At 44.5% G+C, this 26,750-nt stretch overlaps 2 protein-coding genes across 5 annotated transcripts in view; one reads left to right on the forward strand and one right to left on the reverse strand.

Annotated features, from left to right (window-relative positions):
* The window catches only part of NSMCE2 (NSE2 SUMO ligase component of SMC5/6 complex), a 233,503-nt gene extending 217,181 nt beyond the window's left edge, over positions 1-16,322 (reverse strand). Inside the window, exons 1-2 of one of the 3 annotated variants that reach the window (XM_077932735.1) lie at positions 16,216-16,322; positions 14,441-14,587 (exon numbers count right to left, since the gene is read on the reverse strand). In XM_077932735.1, the coding sequence (XP_077788861.1) occupies positions 14,441-14,573 (133 nt within the window). In that variant the 5' untranslated portion in view covers positions 14,574-14,587; positions 16,216-16,322. The other 2 variants (XM_077932734.1, XM_028736167.2) reach the window with 2 other exon arrangements.
* Positions 16,323-16,369: 47 nt separating this feature from the next.
* WASHC5 (WASH complex subunit 5) overlaps positions 16,370-26,750 on the forward strand; it is a 45,339-nt gene continuing 34,958 nt past the window's right edge. Inside the window, exons 1-6 of one of the 2 annotated variants that reach the window (XM_028736161.2) lie at positions 16,370-16,606; positions 20,035-20,331; positions 21,525-21,670; positions 23,443-23,527; positions 23,789-23,889; positions 25,315-25,504. In XM_028736161.2, coding sequence (XP_028591994.2) covers positions 20,146-20,331; positions 21,525-21,670; positions 23,443-23,527; positions 23,789-23,889; positions 25,315-25,504 — 708 coding nt within the window. In that variant the 5' untranslated portion in view covers positions 16,370-16,606; positions 20,035-20,145. Of the gene's footprint in view, positions 16,607-20,017; positions 20,332-21,524; positions 21,671-23,442; positions 23,528-23,788; positions 23,890-25,314; positions 25,505-26,750 lie in introns of those variants that run through there. The other variant, XM_028736162.2, reaches the window with a different exon arrangement.

Below are 26,750 nucleotides of genomic sequence, written 5' to 3' on the forward strand. Positions count from 1 at the left end.
GAGGTGATGGGACCAGTGGCCATGATCTTCTGTTTTTTTGATGTTGAGCTTCAGACCATATTTTGCACTCTCCTCTTTCACCCTCATTAAAAGGTTCTTTAATTCCTCCTCACTTTCTGCCATCAATGTTGTGTCATCTGCATATAGGAGGTTGTTGATATTTCTTCTGGCAATCTTAATTCCGGCTTGGGATTCATCCAGCCCAGCCTTTCGCATGATGAATTCTGTATATAAGTTAAATAAACATGGAGACAATATACAGCCTTGTCGTACTCCTTTCCCAGTTTTGAACCAATCAGTTGTTCCATATCCAGTTCTAACTGTAGCTTATTGTCCCACATAGAGATTTCTCAGGAGACATCTCTACTGCAAGAAAAATCAGGGGGTATAGCCATGGGACAGGATAACCCAGCATGGCTTGGCTTTCTCAGCACGGAATAGCTTCTGTTATCCAAGACCAGGGCTAGCCAGATATCGCTGAACTACAAATCCTATCATCTCCAACTAGTGACAGTGCTGGCTGTGGCCAATGGGAGTTGTAGTCCAACAACATCTGGAGGTCAGCCCGCTGGCCATCCCAACAGGATTCCACTTGGTTGTATAATGGTCTGGCAATCACCTGGCTTCTCAGTCTGAGGAACCAGTCATGGACTGGTTGGATGCAGATGAATGGTGGGTCGAACCAGCTGGGGAACCACCAAGGGAAGAAGGTTCAGAGCCCCGCAGGTAGTGGTGGGACAATGATCACAGGGAGAAGACTTGGAATAGGAGGTGTCGGAAGTTGAAGGGGGTAACAGGGCTCCATGAGTTGGGAGAGTCTGTGACAGAAAGAAGAATCAGAGGCAGAAGAATGAAGGAAGAGAAAGGGATGAGGGAGGCCAAGAGGCAGAGATGAGTCCGGCTGGTGAAGAGCCGCAAGTGTCTCCCCCTCCTGCCACGACAAGCTCCCTTCACCACTTGTCTCCCAGAACCAGAAGAGGCATGAAAAGCGCACAGGAGAAGTTAGCTTCATACAGGCCCAGTCTCCTATTGCTTGAAAGAAGCCATGGAAAGGAGAAGAGAGATGGCTGTGGGGTGGCAGGGACTTTTAGCCTCAGCAACCTTTTTCATTTTGTAGGACCTACAGGGCATGAGCCGCTATGCTCATTAGTCGTGAAACCCAGCCAAGTCTGTGAAGATTGTGTTTTTTCCCTAATAAAAGAGTTAGCTCCTGTTTGAACTGTGTGATTTACTGTCCCTCAGGCAAGGACAAAGCTTCTCTCTGACTCCCCATTGATTGCCTTGATGTTCCACCAGTTTCCCAAGAAGCTGCCCTTATACCAGGTCAAACCCTGGCTGTACTCCCAGCCCAGAACTGTCTACTGTGTCTGGCACTCTTCAGCGTCTCAGAAACACAATCTTTCCAGTCATCTGCTACCTGGACTTTTCTTTAACTGGAGATGCCAAGGACTGAACCTGAGATCTTCTGCATGCATGCCATGTGTTCTACCGCTAAGCTATGATCTAGGGATGGGCAATATCAGGTTTTAAACATTGTGATGAAGCAGAGTTTGGATTTGGTATCCCGCTTTATCACTACCCGAAGGAGTCTCAAAGCAGCTAACATTCTCCTTTCCCTTCCTCCCCCACAACAAACACTCTCTGAGGTGAGTGGGGCTGAGAGACTTCAGAGAAGTGTGACTATCCCAAAGTTACCCAGCAGCTGCATGTGGAGGAGCGGGGAAGCGAACCCGGTTCACCAGATTACGAGTCTACCGCTCTTAACCACTACACCACACTGGATCTATCACCAACTAAACATTGTGTTTACCTTGGGTTACATGTGCTTCAGGTTACAGACTCCGCTAACCCAGAAATAGTACCTCGGGTTAAGAACTTTGCTTCAGGATGAGAACAGAAATCGTGTGGCGGCAGTGGGAGGCCCCGTTAGCTAAAGTGGTGCTTCAGGTTAAGAACAATTTCAGGTTAAGAACAGACCTCCGGAACGAATTAAGTACTTAATCCAAGGTACCACTGTATACCAATTTATCATGGGAGGCATCGGCCGACTTCGTGGTTTTCCCCACATTGCGATTTTTGCGTAGCACAAAGACACACACACCAGGATCCGCGATATATTGCCAGGTCTGATGAAATTATGAAACCATTATCACAACATTGACTTCAAATCGGTTTGGGACGATATATCAATATTATCGCCCAGTCCTACAAGGCTCCTTTTCCAGACTGATTACAGTCAGGGCAACAGTAGCTAGGGTCCAAACCATACACTCAAGACATCCAGTCCATGCATGAATGAGATCGAGAAAAAGAAGTTATCTATGTTTGTGTCTTCCTAGCAGAGGCCAACCAACACCCTCCAGGCCAAGGAGGCTGGGGAAATCTCCCTGTCAGGCATCTATCTCCTCCATTATGCATTATTGCTCCCAAGTAGCCTTGAAACTAGGGATGCGGGTGGCACTGTGGGTAAAACCGCAGCGCCTAGGACTTGCTGATCACATGGTCGGCGGTTCGAATCCCCGCGGCGGGGTGCGCTCCCGTTGCTCGGTCCCAGCGCCTGCCAACCTAGCAGTTCGAAAGCACCCCCGGGTGCAAGTAGATAAATAGGGACCGCTTACCAGCGGGAAGGTAAACGGCGTTCCGTGTGCTGCACTGGCTCGCCAGATGCAGCTTGTCACGCTGGCCACGTGACCCGGAAGTGTCTGCGGACAGCGCTGGCTCCCGGCCTATAGAGTGAGATGAGCGCACAACCCTAGAGTCTGGCAAGACTGGCCCGTACGGGCAGGGGTACCTTTACCTTTTTAGCCTTGAAACTAATAAGACTGGATGAAGAATTACTCCCACATACTGTCACAGAAAGCCTGATTCAGATTTAACAAGGTCAAGTTTTTACCCGTGAGATGCCTTGAAAAACTAATGAGTTTGGTGAAGTAGGTCCTTTATATTATCTCAGGGCACACCCGCACCTCGTTGCAGAAGGGAATGGAGTTATAATTAAAACAAGGGCAGAGGTGTGTTTTTTTAGCAACAGGGGAACGTACTCCTGAATGCAAAGCTAAGCACCTCGGCGCATTACAGACTTTATCTGTTTCCTTATTCATCTCCTCTAATCCGGCATAAACCCGCATGCAGCAGAATGGTATCTGGCACAGCATCACTGCAGTCCGAAGAACGGGAAAGCCGTGGTAATATCTCTGCCGCCTCCCCCATCCCCCAGGATAAAAGGCAGGGCCAGGAAAGTAAATTATGGGATGGCAGGAGGACAGCTGATGTAGTACTCGTTCTCGGAAAGCTTGCATGCACTTTCATTTTGCACATTCTTGCTGTGGCATTGGTGTAATAAAGGGACAGCCAAGGAAATGCCTGGGAGATGTTGCTGGACTCCGATTCCCATCAGACCCAACCTGCATGGCTAATAGTCAGGGATGATGGGAGTTGTAGTCCAGCAAACACTAGTAGAGGGGAACACTACATTGGCTATCCCCCACCCACTAAATACACTCATTTTGTAAGTTCAGGGGGTGGGGCAGTACCGCAGCAGCAAGCTTCATCCTACTGTGGGAACATTTGTTGACATGCGTGCATGAATGGATAGGCAAAAGTTACAGACGTACCAGCACATAGTGGGCTGCTGAAATGCCACCCTCAAATGCACTGCGGGAATATGTACTAGAGTGGTACCTCGGGTTAAGAACTTAATTCTTTCCGGAGGTCCGTTCGTGACCTGAAACTATTCTTAACCTGAGGTACCACTTTAGCTAATGGGGCCTCCCGCTGCTGCTGCGCCACTGCTGCACGATTTCTGTTCTCATCCTGAAGCAAAGTTCTTAACCTGAAGTACTATTTCTGGGTTAGCAGAGTCTGTAACCTGAAGCATCTGTAACCCGAGGTACCACTGTACTGCCCAAGGTGAAACACAAGCCTTAAGAGATAGAAATGCGGGGGGGGGGGGGGGGACATGTTATTGTACAGTAAACAGGCAGGTGCAGAAATGTGTCCCAAGGGAAGCATCACAAGAAATAACTTTTAATACCCATTTTTGTGCTGCATGCAGTTATTGCTTACTGTTCTCCCATGCTATCCACACATGTTTACATACTCAAAATTTAAATTTAATTTTTTTTACCAGTAGGGAGCAAAATAGATGGGTAGCATTCTAAATGTTTAAAATCTTTGCATTTACGGGACTCTCAGAACTTCCACTTCTGACCATTCATCCCATCTGACGTAAGAATCTGGAGGCAGCATTCATATGGACCACAATGTCTAATTGACCAGCTGACCTTTTCTTAGTACAGGGCAGGGAAAGCAGGGGAATGCTTCACGAATATGATGAATTTATCTTTTACAGCAGCAACAGGTACTAATCACGACTGTTTTTGACAAAAGCTGAAACAGGAAAATGGAAAGTGCGCCATCGTGTGGCAGAAAAGTGAGACGACAACCCAAAAGCAACCTCATATTGAACATTTACTGAACACAGAAGCCAGGCTAGGACAGAGAAAATACTCTCCTTCGCCAGACCCTTTTCTGTCAGCTACAAAGAGGGAAGAAAGCGGAGCTAAACCAACAGGAAAAAATGTGCCTCCTGCCATTTCTTGCACATAAATCTAGCCCTTCCTGGCAACTCTATAAACAAAAACCTTTCCCATTGCTTTATTTTTCTGCAGAAAGTTTTGTATTTGTAAGTTCATTCCTAGCAGCAATCAAGGATTTCAGACAGAGGGTTTTCACAGCCCCTGCCTAAAAAGTATGAGAATCATTACTGGGACTTTCTGCATGCAAGGAGGATGTACTGCCACTGCTAAGGTAAAGGTAAATGAACCCTGGACGGTTAAGTCCAGTCTAAGGCGACTCTGGGGTTGCGGTGCTCATCTTGCTTTTCAGGCCGAGGGAGCCGGCGTTTGTCCACAGACAGCTTTCTGGGTCATGTGGCCAGCATGACTAAACCACTTCTGGAGCAATAGGACGGAAGTCAGAGCGCACGGAAATGCCGTTTACCTTCCCGCCAGAGCGGTACCTATTTATCTACTTGCACTGGTATTGCTTTCGAACTGCTAGGTTCGCAGGAGCTGGGACAGAGCAACGGGAGCTCACCCTGTCGCGGGGATTCAAACAGCTGACCTTTCGATCGGCAAGGCCAAGAGGTTCAGTCGTTTAGACCACAGCGCCACCCACGTCCCTTGTGCCACTGAGCTACGGCTACGGCTGTTTCCCATGACAACACAAAATGGGGAGACTTGTTTTAATGCATGAGGCAGGTTGTCTGAACTCCTCTAATAAGCTTCTGTGCGGATTTCACATAAAGGCTATTTGCGTTAATATACCGTGAGCATTCTTAGAAGGACCCATCGCACTACCTTTTGAGGTTGCAAAATCGTTCCTCAGCCCCTCAGCACACCTGAGATGTCCTTCGTGCCAGGTGATGTCAACTATATTATCGGACCAACTGCTCGCAGGGACAGCAAGAATCAGGAGAATAATTGTTCTTGTTTTTTAAGAGGCATTTTATAAGTAATAAAGATTATTATTCATAATAAGGGACGGTTGAAAATTTAGAAGTTGGTTCTCTCTGTGTTAACTGAATAGTGCTTACTAACAGGAGCACTTCAAGCAAACAATGTAGGAATTTTATCAGGCGCTAAAATCTGGCAGGAAGAAACCTTGAATTGAATTGAATACAGGAACCAGCAGAATTCTAGCAAGCGTTGATGAAACCACAGGTAATGGGAGGGTTCTGATTTTTCAGATGGGAAACAAGAGGCATGGAGAATATTAAGCGACTTCCCTTGAGGGTACGAAAATGAGTCACTGGCAGAACCAGAATGAGGACAAAGTCAAAAGGGACGTCAACCTGATCTGCGAGACGAGCAACAATTCAACTGTCACATTTATTCATGCAAGGATACGTGAGAATGAGAATGCTTCTAAACAAGATTAAGACTAAGAGTAAGAGTAAGCCTTCTATAACTTAGCCACACAGGGCAGTACAATCATACCTTGGAAGCCGAATGGAATCTGTTTCGGAAGTCCGTTCAACTTCCAAAACGTTCAGAAACCAAAGTGTGGCTTCCGATTGGCTGCAGAAAGCTAACTTTGTTGTTAGCCGCCCTGAGCCCAGTTTTTGAACCAGGAAGGGCGGGGTATAAATAAAATTTATTATTATTATTATTATTATTAATTATTATTATTATTATTTAGTTGCCCCACCAGTAGAAGCCAGTGCAAGGAGTTCTGATAGTTGCGTACAACCATGGGAGCATAGAAAGGAAGGCAGCGAACAAATTTAATAAATGACAATAATAATTTTGCAACAGGGCTTCCGCAATTCCTCTTCCCCCATGCGCCACCCACAAATCCACTCTGGGGGGTCGGGATACCCCCGAGAACAGCCCACCGGGGACGGGGGACAGGCAGCAATCTTTCCATCAAGCAGAAACACTTGTGCAGACGGAACAATTTTCAAAGCACAACATTGTTTTCCTCCCTTTGGGTCTGTTCGGTAGGCATCAACATTTGCACAGACTGATGCGGTTAAAAATACCGGATCATGGCTGAGGTGGGGTGGGGAGAGGGGGAGAGACCCTGGTATGCCCCCCCCCCTTCTGGAAGGATTTACACAAAGGGCAGTGACTAACACGGGGAGGGCTAGAGATGCGTAATATTTACATAAAGGAATCTCCAGACCGAACACACACGTCAGCTGTGTTTTCAGTTAATTTGTTCCAGCTGGTTCAGCTTCTTAAATCTTGCTGACTGTCTTCCACTTGGAAACTGGGGTGGTGGCAGGGTGGGTCGTTGCTATTAATTAGTCATTTTCACACAAAGCTGAATATATTATTTGTGTGTGTGTGTGTGTGTGTGTGTGTGTGTGTGTGTAAGTAATATATATACAAACACAACACACAGATACAGAGACACACACAAAGAGCGTAGTTGACTCAAAGCAAGGAGTCCAACAACAGTTTTTGACATTCTCCCTCACGCTATTATTAACAGAAGCATTTTCTTTTATTTCAATAGGCTTTTCACATGTTATTCTGTGGCTTGTTGGTTTGGTTTTTTTTTAAAATGTGATTGGCTGCTGGTTCGGATAGTATTGTTTTTTAATCGCTGCGGCTTAATCGATTTATTTTTGTAATTTACTGTATTGTGTATCTTACGGACGTGGACTGCTTCAAATTCTCAAAGATCAGAAGGGTGCAAACTATCTTAAATAGTAATCCACAACAGCAACACCCCCCCCCAAAAAAAAAGATCAACAAAAGGGGTTTATTTAAGGCAAGGGGGGGGGAAGTTGTGCAACGTATTTGCCACGGAAATGAACAAATGTTTTTCATGGCACACAACTTTAATCCTTGCTAAGTATCTAAACCACTGAGCCTAGGGCTTGCTGATCAGAAGGCCAGCGGTTCGAATCTCCACGACGGGGTGAGCTCCCGTTGCTCGGTCCCTGCCAACCTAGCAGTTCGAAAGCACGTCAAAGTGCAAGTAGATAAATAGGTACCACTCCGGCAGGAAGGTAAACGGTGTTTCCGTGTGCTGCTCTGGTTCACCAGAAGTGACTTAGTCATGCTGGCCACATGACCTGGAAAAACTGTCTGTGGACAAACGTCGGCTCCCTTGGCCAGTAAAGTGAGATGAGCGCTGCAACCCCAGAATCGTCTGCGACTGGACCTAACGGTCAGGGGTCCCTTTACCTTTACCTTTAAGGCCTCTATGTAAATGTTGTCCGATCCTGACTGAGACAGCAAACTCTCTTTCCAAATTGACTGAATCAGCACCTCTGCAGCTTTAAGTGTGAATCATTACCACTCCAAACAAACAAACATTTAAATCCGTTTTCAAATGGGTTGTTAATAATACAACTGCCATAGTGGACCTCCTCTGCAGGAACAACTCTGGCTCAGGCTGGGATCCTAAATACTCTACCACTTTACTGGGGAGTAAGCCATTGGGTACAGTGGGACTTACTGCCAATTGTCCACAATATTTTATGAATCCTGAGCCGCTCTCCCAGCTGAGACTCAATTGTACTTGCTTTTAACTGTTTTTTGCCAAGACCTTTAACGTTTTGCTTCGTGCTGTTTTGTAAACTGCTTAAAGGCTTTCTTGCAATCTAACGGTAGATGGTTTTTTAAAAAACAAAACTTAATAATGTTTCTTATGGGAAAAAGGAAAACAAAGCAGACTGCAGTATTAATATATTTAGGGCGACGCTCTAGTCACGTTCCTGGAAATAAATCATTTAAATAAATGTTAAACTCAGTAGAACTTCCTTCCGAGTCTAGGATTGTGAATGCTGCGAGGCTTGCGGCCCTAAACAACCAAAACTTTTTATTTTATTTGGGGTGGGGGAAGTTTAAAATGGGGCTACAGTGGTGCCTCGCAAGACGAAAAGAATCCGTTCCGCGAGTCTCTTCGTCTTCCGGTTTTTTCGTCTTGTGAAGCAAGCCCATTAGCGGCTTAGCACTATTAGCGGCTTAGCGGGCTTAGCGGATCAGCTGATAAGCGGCTTAGCGGATCAGCTGTTAAGCGGCTTAGTGGATCAGCTGATAAGCGGCTTAGCGATCAGCTGTTAAGCGGCTTAGCGGATCAGCTGTTAAGCGGCTTAGCGGATCAGCTGATAAGCGGCTTAGCGGCTTGGGAAAAAGGGGGGGAGGAGGGGGAAAAACCTGCAGGAACTCGCAAGACATTTTCGTCTTGCGAAGCAAGCCCATAGGAAATTTGTTTTGCGAAGCACCTCCAAAACGGAAAACCCTTTCGTTTAGCGGGTTTTCCGTCTTGCGAGGCATTCGTCTTGCGGGGCACCACTGTATTAGGTTCGTTTTCATTCTCTGGCGTCTAATTGTAACAGGGTCTGAAACAGAAAATATGAAAAAGGAAGCCTCTGTTTCTGACAGCAAATAGTGGAGTTGCTTGCTTAAAAATAAAATTTGCTTGCACTTCGTATACCTAAACGAAAAACATAAGGCTTTGACAATATGGAAATGCATTTGAATTTAAACTGGTTGATTAATCAATTAAGAAGCAGGCGGCACGTCAGTTCAACTACTAACTTGGGCACACAGTTCTAAAATAAAATGTTTAAATCCAGTGCTTTGCCCCCCCCCCCGTTAGAAAAATAGGTGCCCATAACTGTCTTGAGTACCCCCTGAAAAAAAGCACTGCTTAATTTTTTAAATTTCAAAGTGACTTGGATTCTTCCACATCCATGGAGATTAACTTTGGCAAGGGCTCCCTCTAGTGCTCTACCATAATATATCACTTCCACTTTCTTTGTTGTTGTTGTTTAGTCGTTTAGTCGTGTCCGACTCTTCGTGACCCCATGGACCAGAGCACGCCAGGCACTCCTGCCTCCCGCAGTTTGGTCAAACTCAAGTTGGTAGCTTCAAGAACACTGTCCAACCATCTCGTCCTCTGTCGTCCCCTTCTCCTTGTGCCCTCCATCTTTCCCAACATCAGGGTCTTTTCCAGGGAGTCTTCTCTTCTCATGAGGTGGCCAAAGTATTGGAGCCTCAGCTTCAGGTTCTGTCCTTCTAGTGAGCACTCAGGGCTCACTCCTTCAATATGGATAGGTTTGATCTTCTTGCAGTCCATGGACTCTCAAGAGTCTCCTCCAACACCATATTTCAAAAGCATCAATTCTTCGGCGATCAGCCTTCTTTATGGTCCAGCTCTCACTTCCATACATCACTACTGGGAAAACCATAGCTTTAACTAGACGGACCTTTGTTGGCAAGGTGATGTCTCTGCTTTTTAAGATGCTGTCTAGGTTTGTCATTGCTTTTCTCCCAGGAAGCAGGTGTCTTTTAATTTTGTGACTGCTGTCACCATCTGCAGTGATCATGGAGCCCAAGAAAGTAAAATTTCTCACTGCCTCCATTTCTTCCCCTTCTATTTTCCAGGAGGTGATGGGCCCAGTGGCCATGATCTTCGTTTTTTTGATGTTGAGCTTCAGACCATATCTTGCGCTCTCTTCTTTCACCCTCATTCTTTAATTCCTCCTCACTTTCTGCCATCAATGTTATGTCATCTGCATATAGGAGGTTGTTGATATTTCTTCCGGCAATCTTAATTCCCTTTCTTTACCTCCTCTCAAAACGCACAGATACACTTACAGTAATTTTAAAGAAAAAAGAATATCTGCCCACAGCTTCTTTACCTTGCCTCAAAATGTACAGAAACTTTTATTAGACTCTTATTAATTTGGTTGACCAAATTAATGGAGTACGCGGAGATAGACAAGTTGACTGGGCAAATAAGAGATCAAACAAAACAAAAATTTAAGATTGGAACACATTCAAACAATATTTGAAAGACTATCACAGGGAAATTGAAATTTTGACTGGTTTAGAATAACTTCTGTCAGAAAAAATACTAAAATATCATGGAAAAACAGGAAAACAAACTCATAGACGTGCTAAAAGAGGCATTTAAATAAGTAAAACATAGGACCCAAGTAAGAAGGGGAAGGAAGTTAAGTATAAAAGGAATGCGAATGCATCAAGCGATTAAGCACAAATTTTTGTTTATGTTTTCTTTATTATTATTTAGAAATACATGTTTAGCCACAGGAGAACTGAGATGTTATAATGTGATTCTATGAATGTAAATTAAAAGAAACCAATACGTAAAGATGATTTGCAAAAAAAGAAAGGAACTTTTATTATCCATTCATATTTATCGATTTGCAGCAGTTCTTTCCTGCCCTTTACTCAAAAAGGCTCTGAAAAGTTATTTCCGTTCTAAGATGGTCCCCTCTTCTCAGACTCACATTATTAGTGGAGTAGATGAATGGAAAAGAATGCCAAAATATGTCACATCGGGCAAAAACCACCCCTTTGGTTTCAGATAGTACATGGAAAGGAGAGTCTAAAAGGCCCGGGAGACCAGGGTGGATAAAAATCAATTATTTTTTTAGTTAATTTATTTTAAATCTGTTTTGTTTTTTTTTTAATTTAAATCAGATTTTTAAAATAAAATGCTTTTGGAGGAAAAAAATCTTTCTAAAGGTACTTTTCTATTTAAGTTACTTTATAGTCGAAAGGCTATTCCATCAGGAAATAAGGATTTGTTTTAAGTTTTTCATGTCTAAGTTTTGTTTTTGTTTTTTTTAAAAAATGTTTAACCACATCAGTTAACAAACATGGAAACATATGCTATAATGTTATTGTTTTAGTTAAATAAATTGTTTAAATTGTTATTAAGGAAATGATCCTTCCAATAAAAAGTACAACAGAAAAGTTGTCCAAATATAACAGTTAACTTATTAAGCCTCACAATAATTTCATAATTATCTGTCTGTGTATTTCTAATGGCATAACCAAATCAGTAATTTTTGATATAACTGTAAAAAGTACTCTGAAAATCTATTATTCCAAAAATGGAGCCTTCATCTGGTTGTAAATATTAAGATTATACCAGCAAGAATGAGTCTTTCTGTTTTTTTTTAAAAAAAGGATTTAAATCAAGTCTTACCAACTAGTGATATAAATCATTATTTAAACCGTGATTTAAATCGATTTGATTTAAATCAAATCCACTCTGCGGGAGACTAATTTTCACTGACCCACGATGGCTCATTTAGCAGAAGTAACTCTAGAAGTGTACCTTGGAAGTCAAACAGAATCTGTTCCGGAAGTCCATTCGACTTCCAAAGCACAACTTCCGATTAGCTGCAGAAAGCTCCTTCAGCCAACTGGAAACCGCAGAAGCGTTGTCAGATGTTCGGCTTCCGAAAGAACGTTTGAAAACCAGAACACTCACTTCCAGTTTTCGATCGTTCGGGAGCCAGAATGTTCGACTCCCAAGGCGTTCAGGAGCCGAGGTACGTCTGTCCTTGATTCTGACCAACCCGTGACTTTTCAGCAGTCGGACTCACCTCTGCCTCTTGGCCTCCCTCCTCCCGCTCTCCTGCTTCAGCTTCTGCCTCTGATTCCAGACTTCTCTCTGCCACACACTCTCCCCGCTCACGAAGCCCTGGGACCTCTTCAGCTTCCGACGCCTCCTCCTCCCCATCTTCTTCCTCTGACCGATCGTCGCCATCCCACCACCAATGCTAAGGCTCTGAGCCGTCTTCCCTTGGGGTCTCCCCAGCTGGTTCCTCCCACCATTTCTCCGTGTCCAACCAGACCATAGCGTAAGCCAAGCACAAGTCTTTATCAGAGTTAAAGGGCACGTTCCAGCCAGGCAAAAATGCTCAAGGAAGATGTGAATCAAAGTCCATGGCTTGGGGAAAGGCTTGGAGGGCTGCGTTCAGGCCCAACTTAAGGTTGGGCTATCCTACAAGTTTCCCACAGGCATAATATCCCTCTCCTGCTGTTGTTTACCAGGAACTCTAACCCTGGGGTTAACATCCAGCCACCCCGACCAACTCCCATCGATAGCCAAACTGTCCCAGTACGATGCACATTAGGGAAACTGTGTACAGTGGTACCTTGGTTCTCAAACGCCTCTGTATTCGAACAACTTGGAACCCAAACACTGCAAACCCAGAAGTAAGTGTTCCATTCTGCCAACTTTTTTTGGAAGCTGAATGCTTCCGATTTGAGTGCCACGCTTCCGTTTTGAGTGTTACGCTGAGGTCTGTCTGTTTTTGCTATTTATTTTGAGTTTTTATTTTTGCGGCTCTTTTAGTTTTGTTTTTGTGACTGTGTGGAACCCAGTTCAGCTACTGATGGATTGATTGTGTGACTGCAGTACATTGTTTATTGCTTTCATTTTATGGATCATTGGTCTCGTTAGTAAAATTCATGTTAAATTGCTGTTTTAAGGGTTATTTTTAAAAGTCTGAAACCGATTCATCCATTTTGCATTACTTTCTATGGGAAAGTGCACCTTGGTTTTGGAACAGACTTCCAGAACAGAGTACGTTTGAGAACCACGGTACCACTGTAGGATGTTTTCATGCCCTGGCAAACCCTCCCTGGGGAGGTCCCCAAAACCTCCATAGAGAGTCTCCCCTCTCCATCTGGGGGTCCACCAACAGCTAGTCAAAAGCACACAAGCCTAATCTGAACACACAGTGACAGTCAGTTTTGTGCACCCAACATTCTGACTTTTCAATGCAAGTGGGCATCTTTCTACACAATGACTAACCCTTAGAAGCTTAAATGCCAATGCCCAGTGAAAAACAGTAATTTTGAACATAGAAACACCAGGGAGAGCTACATCAGAACGAAGGCTGGGCGATATATTCATATATCACCCAAAACCAGTTTGAAGTCCATATGGCGATATCGGTTTCAAAAAAATTTCACCTGGCAATATATCATGAATCATGGTGTGTGTTTGGGCTGGGCGATATATTGTCAAAAACCGATCTGAAGTCCATATCACGATATTGGTTTCATAATTTTTGACTTGGCAATATATCACAAATTATGATGCGTGTGTGCTATGCAAAAACCGCAATGTGGGGGAAACTGTGACGCCAACCAATGCCTCTACAAACCTGCATCCTTTTTTCAGCCATCACGATATATTGCTATGTTTAGCTGGTGGTGTATAAGCGCAATGTTGAAAACCCGGTATCGCCCAGCCTTAATCAGAACTGAGCTTGCATTTTGCAGCACAAAAGAAGCCACATTCCTGATCACATTTATGTCTGGTTCTGATTCAAAATGCAATTCACAATGGAGGGGGGAGAATTTACGTGTCAGGATGGAACACTACGACTTCTTTGAAGTGCACTTTAACACAGCTAAACAGCTACTGCTGTTTGGAAGCACTGAACGTTTATCCAGGGCCCCATTTGCATTCTAACACTCAACTAAAGCTTTATAATCATAGAATCTTCGAGTTGGAAGGGACCCAAGGGTCATCTAGTCCAACCCACCGCAATGCAGGAACCTCAACTACAGCATCCATGACAAATGGCCATCCAACCTCTGCTTAAAAACCTCCAAGGAAGGAGATTCCACAACCTCCCAAGGAGGTCTGTTCCACTGCTGAACAGCTCTTACTGTCAAAGTTTTTTCGAACGTTTAGTCTGAATCTCCTTTCCTGCAACTTGAAGCCACTGGTCCGAGTCCTAGCTTCCAGCGCAGAAGCAAACAAGCATGCTCCCTCCTCCATGTGACAGCCCTTCAGATATTTGAAGATGGCTTTCTTATCTCCTCTCAGTCTCCTCTTTTCCAGGCTAAACATACCCAGCTCCTTCAACCGTTCCTCATAAGGCTTAGTTTCCAGACCCTTGATCATCTTGGCTGCCCTCCTCTGCACACATTCCAGCTTGTCAACATCCTTCTTAAATTGTGGTGCCCAGAATTGGACATAGTATTCCAGATTTGGTCTGATCAAGGTGGAATATAATAATAATACTAATAATTTTATTATTTATACCCCGCCCACCTGGCTGGGTTTCTTCTTTAAAGAAAATAAAGCGACAGCACAAATAACAGCCACTCCAAAAACACAAAACAAACCCACAACTCACTTTTACTTTCCACAAGGTCCAGAGCAACAGTTGTAGCGATGTCCATTCCGGTACTTATGTTGGACTGGCAGGTTTTCAGAGACGAAAGGCAGGCATCCACAGCGCTGAAGGAGACCACAGAGCGCCCAGACATTGTGGACGTGTTTCCTGAAAAAATATAACGTATGTTTTTACAGTTCTGACACTTTGCAATGCACATTCATGCACACATTTTCCCATCTCTCTAGGCAGGGCCGCCTAGTCGATCTCATTTATAGTCGGTCTAATTTGAGCCAAACAAACTCTCATCTCTTCCGCAACACAAAGACACCTCTCCCTTTCTCCGTCTTTCCTATATGTCAGTCGAAAATCCCTGATCACAACAATAGGTAGTGCAGAACTGTGTAGAATAGCCCACAACCTTGAATACCTATCCGTATTCCGCAATTTAAAAAAAAACAAATTCATACTATACTATCCTCAACATTTGAAGTTTAGGGGCCAAATGGCTTCTTAAACCAAGGTTGCAGTCGCCAAAACACAATGTCTAGTTGCCATTTTGAGGCAAGAGGGCTCTCAAATCGTATTTTTCATGGACTGAAAAATAAAAATGTGGTTGATCTGGCTAGTTCAGACGACAACCTTGAGCTAGGTTAAAATCTGAGAACCTAAAGAAGCAAACTTGATCCAGGGACAGTCCACATAAATATTGGCCTGTTCTGACCTCTTTTTCTTAACGAGGCCAATTTCGACCTCTTTTTCTTAACTGTGCTCAGGCTGCACTGTTCTAAAAAGCATTTTGGTATACCGTAAATATATGTATATATACATATACTTACATATATATATACATATATAAATGTATATATATATATATATATATATATATATATATATATATATATATATATATATATGTTATGCATAAATTTCTATAGTGCTGATTAGACGCAGTTAGAAGTATTGTAAAAAGAAGGCCAGTTTCCCCAATAAACACATAAAAGGAGAATGTAAAGCAAAAAACAGCAACAAAACCACCCTAGATTCAATCCTGCCTTCAGGGCCTAAACTCAGAACTGTGATTCCAAGGGTCTAGAATCGAAGCAGCAAAGCAGCAACAAACATGAGCACATGGAAACTTGTGGAAAAGTCGTGGTTTATAAAGCAAGCCGACAAAACAACAAATAAATAAATTCCTCCCCGCCCTCCCGCCCCTTCAAACTACCACCCACAACTTGTTGCCACGCATTTAGGATCTATAGGGGGGAAAGGGTCAAGAGGACTCCTGAAGGCCAGCCTGCGCTCCCACGGCTTCTCCACCTCCTGGGCAGAACTGCCGGACAGCAAGCTCCTCGGGGCAGGGAACTTAAAAATAATAATAATAAAGTTTATTATTTATACCCCGCCCACCTGGCTGGGTTTCCCCAGCCACTTGCGGCATATCTAAGAACAATAAAGTATCATAGAATAGCATCATCACAATAAAAATAAAATCTGCGCAAAATCTGTCCTCTTGGAAGGCAAGTTCCCACCCCTCTCTCTTTATACTTTAAAAACAAATAAATGTCTTTATACCTTATTTAATAAGTTTTAAAAGAGAGAGATTACAAATGACTGGAGATACACACCCACTCCGCTCCCTTGACTCTCTCCTCCCCCTTAGTTCCTGAGAAAGAGGAGGCGGGCAGGATGCATCCTCCTCCCACTTTTATTTTCCTTTTCCTTTTTTGCAGTTGCCTTGCGAAGATCACTTATTTTTTCTTATTTTATTCTTATTTTTGAATCCCTCGACCCACCTCCCCCTTGCCTGGCGCAGGGATCCCCGGGGTTGTGGGTGTGGGGAGAGGAGGGGCAGCGGCGGGAAACGCGCGTCTCATCATCAGCCCGCGCCTGTTCACATGACCCGGGAAACCCTCATGTGATGCGAGGCGGGGAGGAAGGCTCAGCCCAGCGCTTTGCAGCACCGACGGCGTTGGGCAGCTACTGCAAGCTCCTTTGCTTGCCCCCTCGCGTTTCCGGGATCCTGATCCTCTCCCCCTTTTTTCGCCCCAAGGGCTAGTCGACCCGGGTCGTTGCTGCTGCTTGCGAAAGACCTGCTGGCCTCTGCAAAATAACGGGGCTGCAGAAGAAGAAGAAGAGCCGCCGCCGCCGCCGCCTCCCTTTGCAAAGATCCCAGCTGGAAGCCGAGTAAGTGCAGGGGCCCCTGGAGGTAAACAATGGTTGTTTGCGTGGGGGGGTTAACGAGGCTCTAATTATAGTGGTGCTGCCCCCGCGACGACTCTCACTTTCTGCTGCAAAAGATCCCGTGTTTGGAACAGGAAACCCGGGGGGCAGTTGCTCCCAAAAGCATTGCCGCCCCGTGCAAATGCAGGCTTTGCAAAATTCTCCCATTCCAAAAAACACAAACACACAAAATAGGCTATAGATTCATGGAATAGGTGGTATGGCTGTTTTGCCTTCTTATAAAATGCATGCAGTGTTAGGAGAGGCCTGGTTGAAGAGGAACTTTTTTGCCCGGGGCCTAAATATTATTATTACAGTGGTCCTCTGGTTACGTACTTAATTCATTCCGGAGGTCCATTCTTAACTTGAAACTGTTCTTAACCTGAAGCACCACTTTAGCTAATGGGACCTCCCACTACCGCCACACGATTTCTGTTCTCATCCTGAAGCAAAGTTCTTAACCCGAGGTACTATTTCTGGGTTAGCAGAGTCTGTAACCTGAAGCATATGTAACCCGAGGTAAAGGTAAAGCGACCCCTGACCATTAGGTCCAGTCGTGGCCGACTCTGGGGTTGCAGCACTCATCTCGCTTTACTGGCTGAGGGAGCCGACGTTTGTCCGCAGACAGTTTTTCCGGGTCATGGGGTCAGCATGACTAAGCCGCTTCTGGCGAACCAGACCAGCGCACGAAACTGCCGTTTACCTTCCCGCCGGAGTGGTACCTATTTATCTACTTGCACTTTGACGTGCTTTCGAATTGCTAGGTTGGCAGGAGCTGGGACTGAGCAACGGGAGCTCACCCTGTTGCGGGGATTCGAACCACCGACCTTCTGATCAGCAAGCCCTAGGCTCTGTGGTTTAACCCACAGCGCCACCCGCGTCCGTCCAAAAACAAACCAACACACAAAATAGGCTATAGAATTGTGGAATAGGTGGTATGGCTGTTCTGCCTTTTTATAAAATGCATGCAGCGTTAGGAGAGGCCTAGTTGAAGAGGAGCGTTTTTGCCCGCCGCCTAAATATTATTATTATTATTCAGTGGTTTTTTTCTGGGGGTACGCAGGGGTGTGCGTACCCCTAAACATGTGGTGAATCTAAGTTTGGCCTCATTGAGGGGCAGTATTTCAATATGAGTCGGAAAATGAGAGTACCCCTAAACATTTTTTTTAAGGGGGGGAAGCACTGTTATTATTTATTGAATGTATATAATGCCCTATAACCCAGTGGTCTCAGGGCGGCTCACAGAACAAAATCAAAATACAAAGCACAAAATATAGGATCAAAATAAAAACAGCAACCCAATAAACCTCCCTCCCTCACAATACCCACATTTTAAAAAGGCATAGGGTGTCAATCAAATCAACCAAAGCCCTAGTTCAAAAGGAATATTTTTGCCTGGCTCCTAAAGGTGTGTAATAATAATAATTTATTATTTGTACCCACCCATCTGGCTGGGCTTCCCCAGCCACTCTGGGCGGCTTCCAACACAATATTAAAATACAGTAATGCATCAAACATTAAAAGTTTCCCTAAAGAGGGCTGCTTCATATGTCTTCCAAAAGTCTGGTAGTAGTTGTTCTCTTTGACATCTGGTGGGAGGGCATTCCACAGGGCGGGTGCCACTACCAAGAAGGCCCTCTGCCTGGTTCCCCGTAACTTGGCTTCTCGCAGCGAGGGAACCACCAGAAGGCTCTCAGCGCTGGATCTCAGTGTCCAGGCTGAACGATGGGGGTGGAGACGCTCCTTCAGGTCTACTGGGCCAAGGCCGTTTAGGGCTTTCAAGGTCAGCACCAACACTTTGAATTGTGCTTGGAAACATACTGGGAGCCAATGTAGGTCTCTCAATAAAGACTTCCCTGAGGAGAGCATTCCACAGATGGGGAGCCACTGCAGAGAAGGCCTGTTCTCGTGTTGCCACCCTCCGGACCTCTCTTATTAAAATTATGAAAAATAATAATTTTATTATTTGTATGCCGCCCATCTGACTGGGTTGAGCCAGCCGCTCTGAGCGGCTCCCAGCGGAATAGTAAAAACACGGCAAAACGTCAGACCTTAAACATATCCTAAACAGGGCTGTCTTCAGATGAAGGCAGCAGGCAAACCTCCCTGAGGAGAGCATCCCACAAGTGGGGAGCCACTGCAGAAAAGGCCCGTTCTCATGTTGCTGCTCTCTGGACCTCTTGTGGAAGGGGCACGTGAAGAAAGGCCTCAGAGGATGGTTGCAGGGTCCAGGTCAGTTTATACGAGGAGAGGCAGACCTTGAGGTATTGTGGTCCTGAGCCGTTTAAGGCTTTATGGGTCAAAAGCAGCACTTTCCAATTTCAAATATTTTTTACTGTCAGAAACTTCTTCCTGATATTAAATCAGAATCTTCTTTCTTGTAATTTGTAGCCATGGGTTCGAGTCCTGTCCTCTAGAGCAGGAGAAATTATGTGCGTGCATGCAATGTGTGGTGTATACAGTCATACCTCGGGTTACAGATGCTTCAGGTTGCATTTTTTCGGGTTGTGGTCCGCCGAAACCTGGAAGTACCGAAACGGGTTACTTCCGGGTTTTGGTGGTTGCGCATGCGCCGAATCGCAGCCCGCACGTGCGCAGGCGCGGGTTACAAATGTGCATCCCGCACGGATCACATTCGCAACCCAAGCGTCCATTGTATATGTATATATATATAATATCTATACGTGTGTGTGTACACACACACACACACACACACACACACACGTATATATTATTGTTGTTCCGAGTGTTTCTTGCAACTTGAAAACACTTTTTTCTTTCATTTTCCTTGTGAGTGTAACTGTGAGTCCATGTTTTACCCTCCTGAAATAAAGCTTGGAAGTGCTGTTGTGAAAAGCAAAGTAAGAGGAAGAGCTTCAAAATGGCGCTAAGAAATAAATCTTTTATCAAATACAGTTCTTGTAAAAGGCTAAGAACGCCAACGTATTTTTAGTTTGGGCCATTTCTTCTCCCTCTTTTCCTTCCTAAGCCCTGCTGGATAAAATTTACTATAGAACATATTTATAACCCACTTCTAAAGAGATATTCTTAACACAGCAATTTTTTAAAGAACAAAAAATGTCGGGGCGCTAATAACAACTCGTGGGCTGCCTGGTGTTTACCTGTTTTATCCAATGGGCCGCATTTCATTTTAAACAGGTGTCCTCAACTTATTTTTCAGAGAAGAGTGTGCTGTTGTTGCTCGTCTGACTTAAGAAAAAGGTGTTTTGTTCATGCTGTGAAACCCTATTCCAGGGTGTTGAGAAAAACATATTTTAAGAACAGGCTTGTAATTAAAAAAAATGTGTTGGGTAGCGGAATGGGAACACATCATAAACTGAGAAATGATGAATATGCAATGTCAAATATGTTCAGTGGTTGCTGTTTTTCAGGTACAGTAATGGAGCTCTCAGCAATGCATCTTCCTTCAGATAACTTAAAAGAGTGAAAGTACAAACTTGGGTTGAAAAGATACTTTTGGAAGAATCCTACTATTCTTCGCCATGGTGGACTTCCTAGCGGAAAATAATCACTGCGGGCAGGCCATTCTCAGAATTGTCTCTTGTGGAAATGCTATCATTGCTGAACTGTTGAGACTCTCCGAGTTCGTTCCAGGTGTTTTCCGACTCAGAAACAAGGCTGATCAGCAGAAATATGGCGAGATTATATTTGATTTCAGCTATTTCAAGGTAAGAAATACCTTTCCCACCCCGACCTGGCCACAGTGATCCATGTGACGGTCACCTCCAGGCTTGATTATTGTAACTTGCTCTACACAGGGCTGCCCTTGAAGCTGACCCAGAAACTCCAGCGGGTGCAGAATGCCGCGGCGAGACTCCTTATGGGGTTCTTGCCGCGGGATCACATTCATCCAGTCCTTTACCAACTGCACTGTACAGTGTCAGGTTTAAGGTGCTGGTTTTGACCTTTAAAGCCCTATGTGGCCTAGGACCCACGTACCTACGGGACCGCCTCTCCTGGTATGCTCCGCTGAGGACCTTAAGGTCCACAAATGACAACACTTTGGAGGTCCCAAGCCACAAGGTGGTTAGATTGGTCTCAACTAGGGCCAGGGCCTTTTCAGCCCTGGCCCCTGTCTGGTGGAACGCTCTGTCACAAGAGACTAGGGCCCTGCGGGACTTGGCATCTTTCCGCAGGGCCTGCAAGACAGAGCTGTTCCGCCTGGCCTTTGGTTTGGACTCAGCCTGACCCTTATGTTTCCCTCCCCTTATGGTTTTGATCTATGAGCTACTTTTAAAATAAGCCTGCATTTGAAATTGTATTTTAATTTGTATTTTAAATTAGGTTTTTTTTCTTTTCCCTATTATATTTTTATTGTAATTTTACTGGTGTTAGCTGCCCTGAGCCCGGCTCTGGCCGGGGAGGGTGGGGTATAAATAAAAAATATTATTAAGAAATTTTGCTTCGCTGGAGCCTTATTTAAACTCTCTGTTCTTTAAAGTGGTTAAAACTGATTGAATTATGTAGGCCCCAAAGATCTGAACGACTGCCTCCTTTTCTACAGACTCTCCCAGGAGAGGACATTCTCTGTTGACAACCCTAACTTGTTGGATTCCCTCCCTATAGAGCTGTATCTGGTATCTTCAGTTATGCATCTTTCCTCATATGCCAATGATGCAACTTTTTAACCTGGCTTTCGACACGGAAGTATTTTTTAGCACCCACCCTAGTTGTGATTCTAATTTGTTTTGAATGTTGTGTTTTTATTGCCGTAACTTTTTTGTGACTTTCTGGTGAAGCATGCATAATAAAACTTATCGTTACGGTAATCCACAGCAAGTGCACATTGATATTTGGCAAATAATAAGATGGTCCTTTCTTTATGCCATATTTCGTCGAAATGATTGTTTCTTCATCGCAGGGACCTGAGCTATGGGAAGGGAAGTTGGAAGCCAAACCTGACCTCCAGGATCTAGACGACGAATTTCGCGAGAACAACATAGAAATCTTGACGAGATTCTATCTGGCTTTCCAAAGCGTTCATAAATATATCGTTGACTTAAACAGGTGCGTAATTGCTGGCTCCAAAACCTGTGATCTCTTCCCACTTTCCCCCTGAAATTTTGATTCTGTTTTTTTCTTACTTTTTAAGCTTGTGTGGCCCCAGCAACTGGCAATATAAAATTGCAAGAAAATTAAATTATAGAATCGTAGAATTATAGAGTTGGAAGCGACGCTGAGAATCATTTGTAGCAGTTAATTCAAAACAGACATTGAACAATGGCACAGGTTTTTTAAAAGGGAAGAGGCATCAGCATTACATTAACAGCTAAGAGGGATGTAGATGGGGGAGTTGGGGCCCACAACTGAAAAGACCCTGCTGCTTGGTGCAGCCAACTTTATTTCAGAAGTTGATGGTATTTTGGGCATAGCCTCTAAAGACAATGTCAGTGGACCGTAAGCCCTGTGCAAGCTACTGAAAAGGTGGATTTAGCCACCGCTAAATGTTAATAAGAGAAATGGCTGTGAACCTTAGCTTATTTGCATATACTGGCGGCATCAGCAAGGCTTCGCCAAAAAATGTGCTTGCATTCTGTGGTGGGCTTTGCTCAAAATGGTGCCCATTGATTTCTACAGGGCAAAGCAAATGGGCTGGTGTCTGGAATGCTGTGTTTGTGCATGCAGACATGCAAAACATGCCCTGAACTTGGGATCGTTGCCAGACTTGACATAACGATAGCCCTGGTTGCATTCCTTTTATAATGTCTCCTGGGATTTTACGTTTAAAGTTTTAGAATATATGAGTTGTGGAGACACTTTTATACAAGGTGTCAAAGCAATATATATACTGACCAGTGAGATGAGTTGATACACTGGTACCTCGGGTTACATACGCTTCAGGTTACAAATGCTTCAGGTTACAGACTCCGCTAACCCAGAAATAGTGCTTCAGGTTAAGAACTTTGCTTCAGGATGAGAACAGAAATCATACTCCTGCGGTACAGCAGCAGCAGGAGGCTCCATTAGCTAAAGTGGTGCTTCAGGTTAAGAACAGTTTCAGGTTAAGTACAGACCTCTGGAATGAATTAAGTACTTAACCCAAGGTACCACTGTACTAAATAATGTCCTGACTGAGAACTGTAAAAAAACTGAAGGAACAAGACGAGGCTGTCCGTTGTCACCTTTGTTGTTTATAATAGTTTTTAGAAGTATTGGCTCAATGTAAAATGTATTCAAGATATTAAAGAGTGGGACAGGGACAATATGAATTTAAAGCATTTGCAGACAACGTGATGATATCTGTGGAAGAACCAACAGAGCCAATCCCGAAAGTATTACAAGAGAAAAAAAATTTTGGTGAGGTAGGAGGTGTTAAGACCCTGCTCCCTATTCTTGAGACTGAGTAGTCCCATCTCCAGTAAGAAAGCCGACTGGTCCTTAAAGGAGCTGCTTGTACAAATATATCATGAAAGCCGAAGGAATGTCAGGTTGAGTTCACCTCACCATGGCAGGTCGTGCATGTATCCCTCAGCTTCAAGCTTGCTATCGATCTTTTGATACGCTGCTTGACCCAGCTATAAAAACCATTCTGTACTAGCTGCCGTGAGACATCTCCCATCAAGACTCTTAGGGCTAGACAACCTTAGCTAAGAATGGCCCTGGTGGGTCAGGCCAAAGGCTATTCTGTTCTCCCAGTGGCCAACCAGTAAACACAGCCTGAGCGCAGCAGCACGCTCCCTTTTTGTGATTCCCAACAACTGGTGTTCACAAGGAGATCCGTTGCAGCTGGTAAGCCATTAACGACTGAACCTTATTCCTGATTTTTCTGCTGTTCCTAGATATCTGGATGACCTCAATGAAGGAATTTACATCCAGCAAACCATAGAAACGGTGCTGCTGAATGAGGATGGCAAACAGCTGCTGGTAAGCACTCCGGCTTCTGTGCAATAATAGACTCGCCTGTTCCGCAGTTCTGTGCAGACTTGCCTGGGCAAAAAACAAGAGATTGGATTATCGTGTTAATTCAGGTGAAGTGATTTAGTGGATCGGCCTGGTTGTGGAATCACCTAAAGTAATTTACTAATAATGAATGAATTGGATCTACTAGGCAGCACTGTTTTGGGCCTTTGAAACTATTGATGTCAATGAGCACAATATTGTTATTTTTTTCCCCCTGCACTGTAGTGTGAAGCCCTTTATCTGTATGGCGTCATGTTGCTCGTCATCGATCAGAAAATTGAAGGGGAGGTGCGAGAGAGAATGCTGGTTTCCTACTATAGATACAGGTATTCTGAGCCTTGTTGACCATTCTTGATTCTGGCTAGCATTTCCCAGAAAGATAGCAAGGTGAACTTCTGCTGGGAATCACATGACTAAGTGGAATAGTTTCTGCTTTGTGTTTAGAAGGTCCCAGTTTCAATGGGAACATCAGCAGCTGCCTTATATGGAGTTAGGGTTGTCGGGCACACGAACTGCAGAGCGTGATGACATCCTACATTTCTTTCTATATAAGAAGATATTGTGCCAACGCCTTAATGAGATTATGCGTAAATCAGCTGTCATAATTAGGAGGTTATCAAAACTAACAAGTTTAAAATTAAGGATTTTAGGAAGCTAGGAAAAATAAGAAGCAGTTGGGGAACAGAAAACTCAATCTTTATTTTTAAAAAGCCTGGTAGAGAAGGACGCCCTTGAAACAGAATGGGAGGAATCCAGGCACACCTACCTGAAAAGGAAATTCCAGAGACTGGGTGTCACTGATGAGAAGGCCCTGTCCCATATGCCTGCCAACCCTTATTTATGTATTTATTTGTTTTTCGAACAATTTTTATCCTGAGGTAACAAATCAATCACAGCCCATTTTTATCCTCGCAACAGCCCTGTGAGGTAGGTTAGGCTGAGAGATAGTGACTGGTCCAAAATCCCCCAGTGAGCTTCATGGCTAAGTGAAGATATGAACCTGGTTCTTGCAGATCCTAGTCCAGCACTTATACCCATCACACACACACATGGGTTCTGCTTGGGTGTGGAGCAGACCCCTCAAAATATCTCTACAAGTATCCTAGGAAGCCCAAAGTGAAGGAAGATTTGAACTTAAGATTCATTAGCTCACATTTTAATCTATATCATTATGATTATTTAGCAATATTTATCCGTCACTCCTCGTCCAAGAGAACTCAAAGCGATTGACAACCGACACAAAACAAAATGTATCGGCCACCAATAAAAATGTATACAATATAAAAAGATTTAAGAGAGCCGGTATAGTTGTGTAGTTAGAGTGTTAAACTAGGACGCAGGGGCAGCCCACCGCTTTTCGCCACCTGAGGCAATCCGGGAATTGCCATGCTCCACTAGGACCTAGGAGACGAGTTCGAATCCCCACCCAGCCATGAAGCTCACTGGTTGACCTTGGGTCAATAGCTCTCGCTCTCTCTCAGCCTAACTTACTCCACAAGGTTATTGTGAAGATAAAACAAGGATGGCATCATCAGCCACGTATGCCACTTTGGAAACGCATAAAATGTAAACAATAAGACCAGCTAGAGCGCACCTGACGTACTGCTTCTAAGGATTCGACCTCTCGAAGCTGAATTCATTTGAGATCGCGTCAGTGTGCCTTGCTTGCAAGAGTCGTCCTCTGTCCCTTTTTTCGTGTTTCTTCCTCTGTTCTTGCTCCCGAAACTCCTTTTTCTCTCTTTGCCAACCAGCGCTGCCCGTTCTGCTGATTCCAACATGGACGACATATGTAAGCTGCTCCGGAGCACGGGGTATTCGAGTCAGCCTGGAGCGAAGAGGCCTGCAAATTACCCAGAGAGCTACTTCAGCAGGGTACCCATAAACGAAACCTTCATCAGCATGGTCATTGGCCGGCTGAGGTCGGATGATATATACAACCAGGTGAGTCGCAGCGTGCCAGGAAAGACCTGTTTATTGACTTATTGCATTTGCATCCCGCCTTTTCCTCTGAGGTGTTCATTTAACCCCAACAATCCTGTGAGGTTGGTTATGCTGAGAGCCAGTGACTGATCCAAGATTGCCCTGTGAGCGTCATGTGACTGAGTGGGGATTCGAACCCGGACCTCCCAGGTCCTAGTCTGACACTCTAGGCACCGCATCTCACTGGTTCTCAGTGCGCCTCTAGGCCTAACTTAACACTCGTAATAACAATTTTATTATTTATACCCCAGCCGCTCTGCGCAGCTTCTAACACATATAAAAATATGATAAAAAAAGCACAGCAGAGAGAGCACAGCAGAGGTTATATTTTCTGAGAATCCTCCGGAAAAACAATCTCTCAAAGGACCTGTTGATGGCATTTTACCATTGTACCGTGGAGAGTGTATTAACTTATGGTCTCTGTGTGTGGTTTGGGAGCTGCACGGCCAAGGAAAAAACAATGCTGTCCAGGATTGTAAAGACTGAAGAGAGAATAATTGGGTGCACTCTTCCCACCTTGGATCAAATCTATGCTTCCTGGTGCCATAAGAAAGCTGCAGAGATAGCACAGGATAGTGTGCACCCCGGAAATGATCTCTTTCAGCTTCTGCCTTCTGGAAGAAGGTACAGGGTTATAAAAACTAGGACTAGTCGCCTGAGAAACAGTTTCTACCCAAATGCAATTCCGGTTCTAAACGCAGTATAAGGAGTCTCTATAGTATAAGGGTAAAGGTACCCCTGCCCATACGGGCCAGTCGTGACAGACTCTGGGGTTGCGCGCCCATCTCGCTTAAGAGGCCGGGGGCCAGCGCTGTCCGGAGACACTTCCGGGTCACGTGGCCAGCGTGACAAAGCTGCTCTGGCGAGCCGGCACCAGCGCAGCACACGGAAACGGCATTTACCTTCCCGCTATAAAGCGGTACCTATTTATCTACTTGCACTTAAGAGTGCTTTCGAAGTGCTAGGTGGGCAGGAGCTGGGACCGAATGACGGGAGCTCACCCTGCCGCAGGGATTCAAACCGCCGACCATGCGATCGGCAAGTCCTAGGCGCTGAGGTTTTACCCACAGCGCCCCCCGCGTCCCTCCTCTATAGTATATTGTATTTTAAAATGGGGTTTCAGAGTTTTTAGGGGGTTTTGAAAGTTTTATGTAGATTTTCAATTTCATTGTTCTGTATGAGACAATGACATTAAATATATCGTATT

Source organism: Podarcis muralis, chromosome 8, assembly GCF_964188315.1.
Source record: "Podarcis muralis chromosome 8, rPodMur119.hap1.1, whole genome shotgun sequence".
Taxonomy (NCBI): Eukaryota; Metazoa; Chordata; class Lepidosauria; order Squamata; family Lacertidae; genus Podarcis; species Podarcis muralis.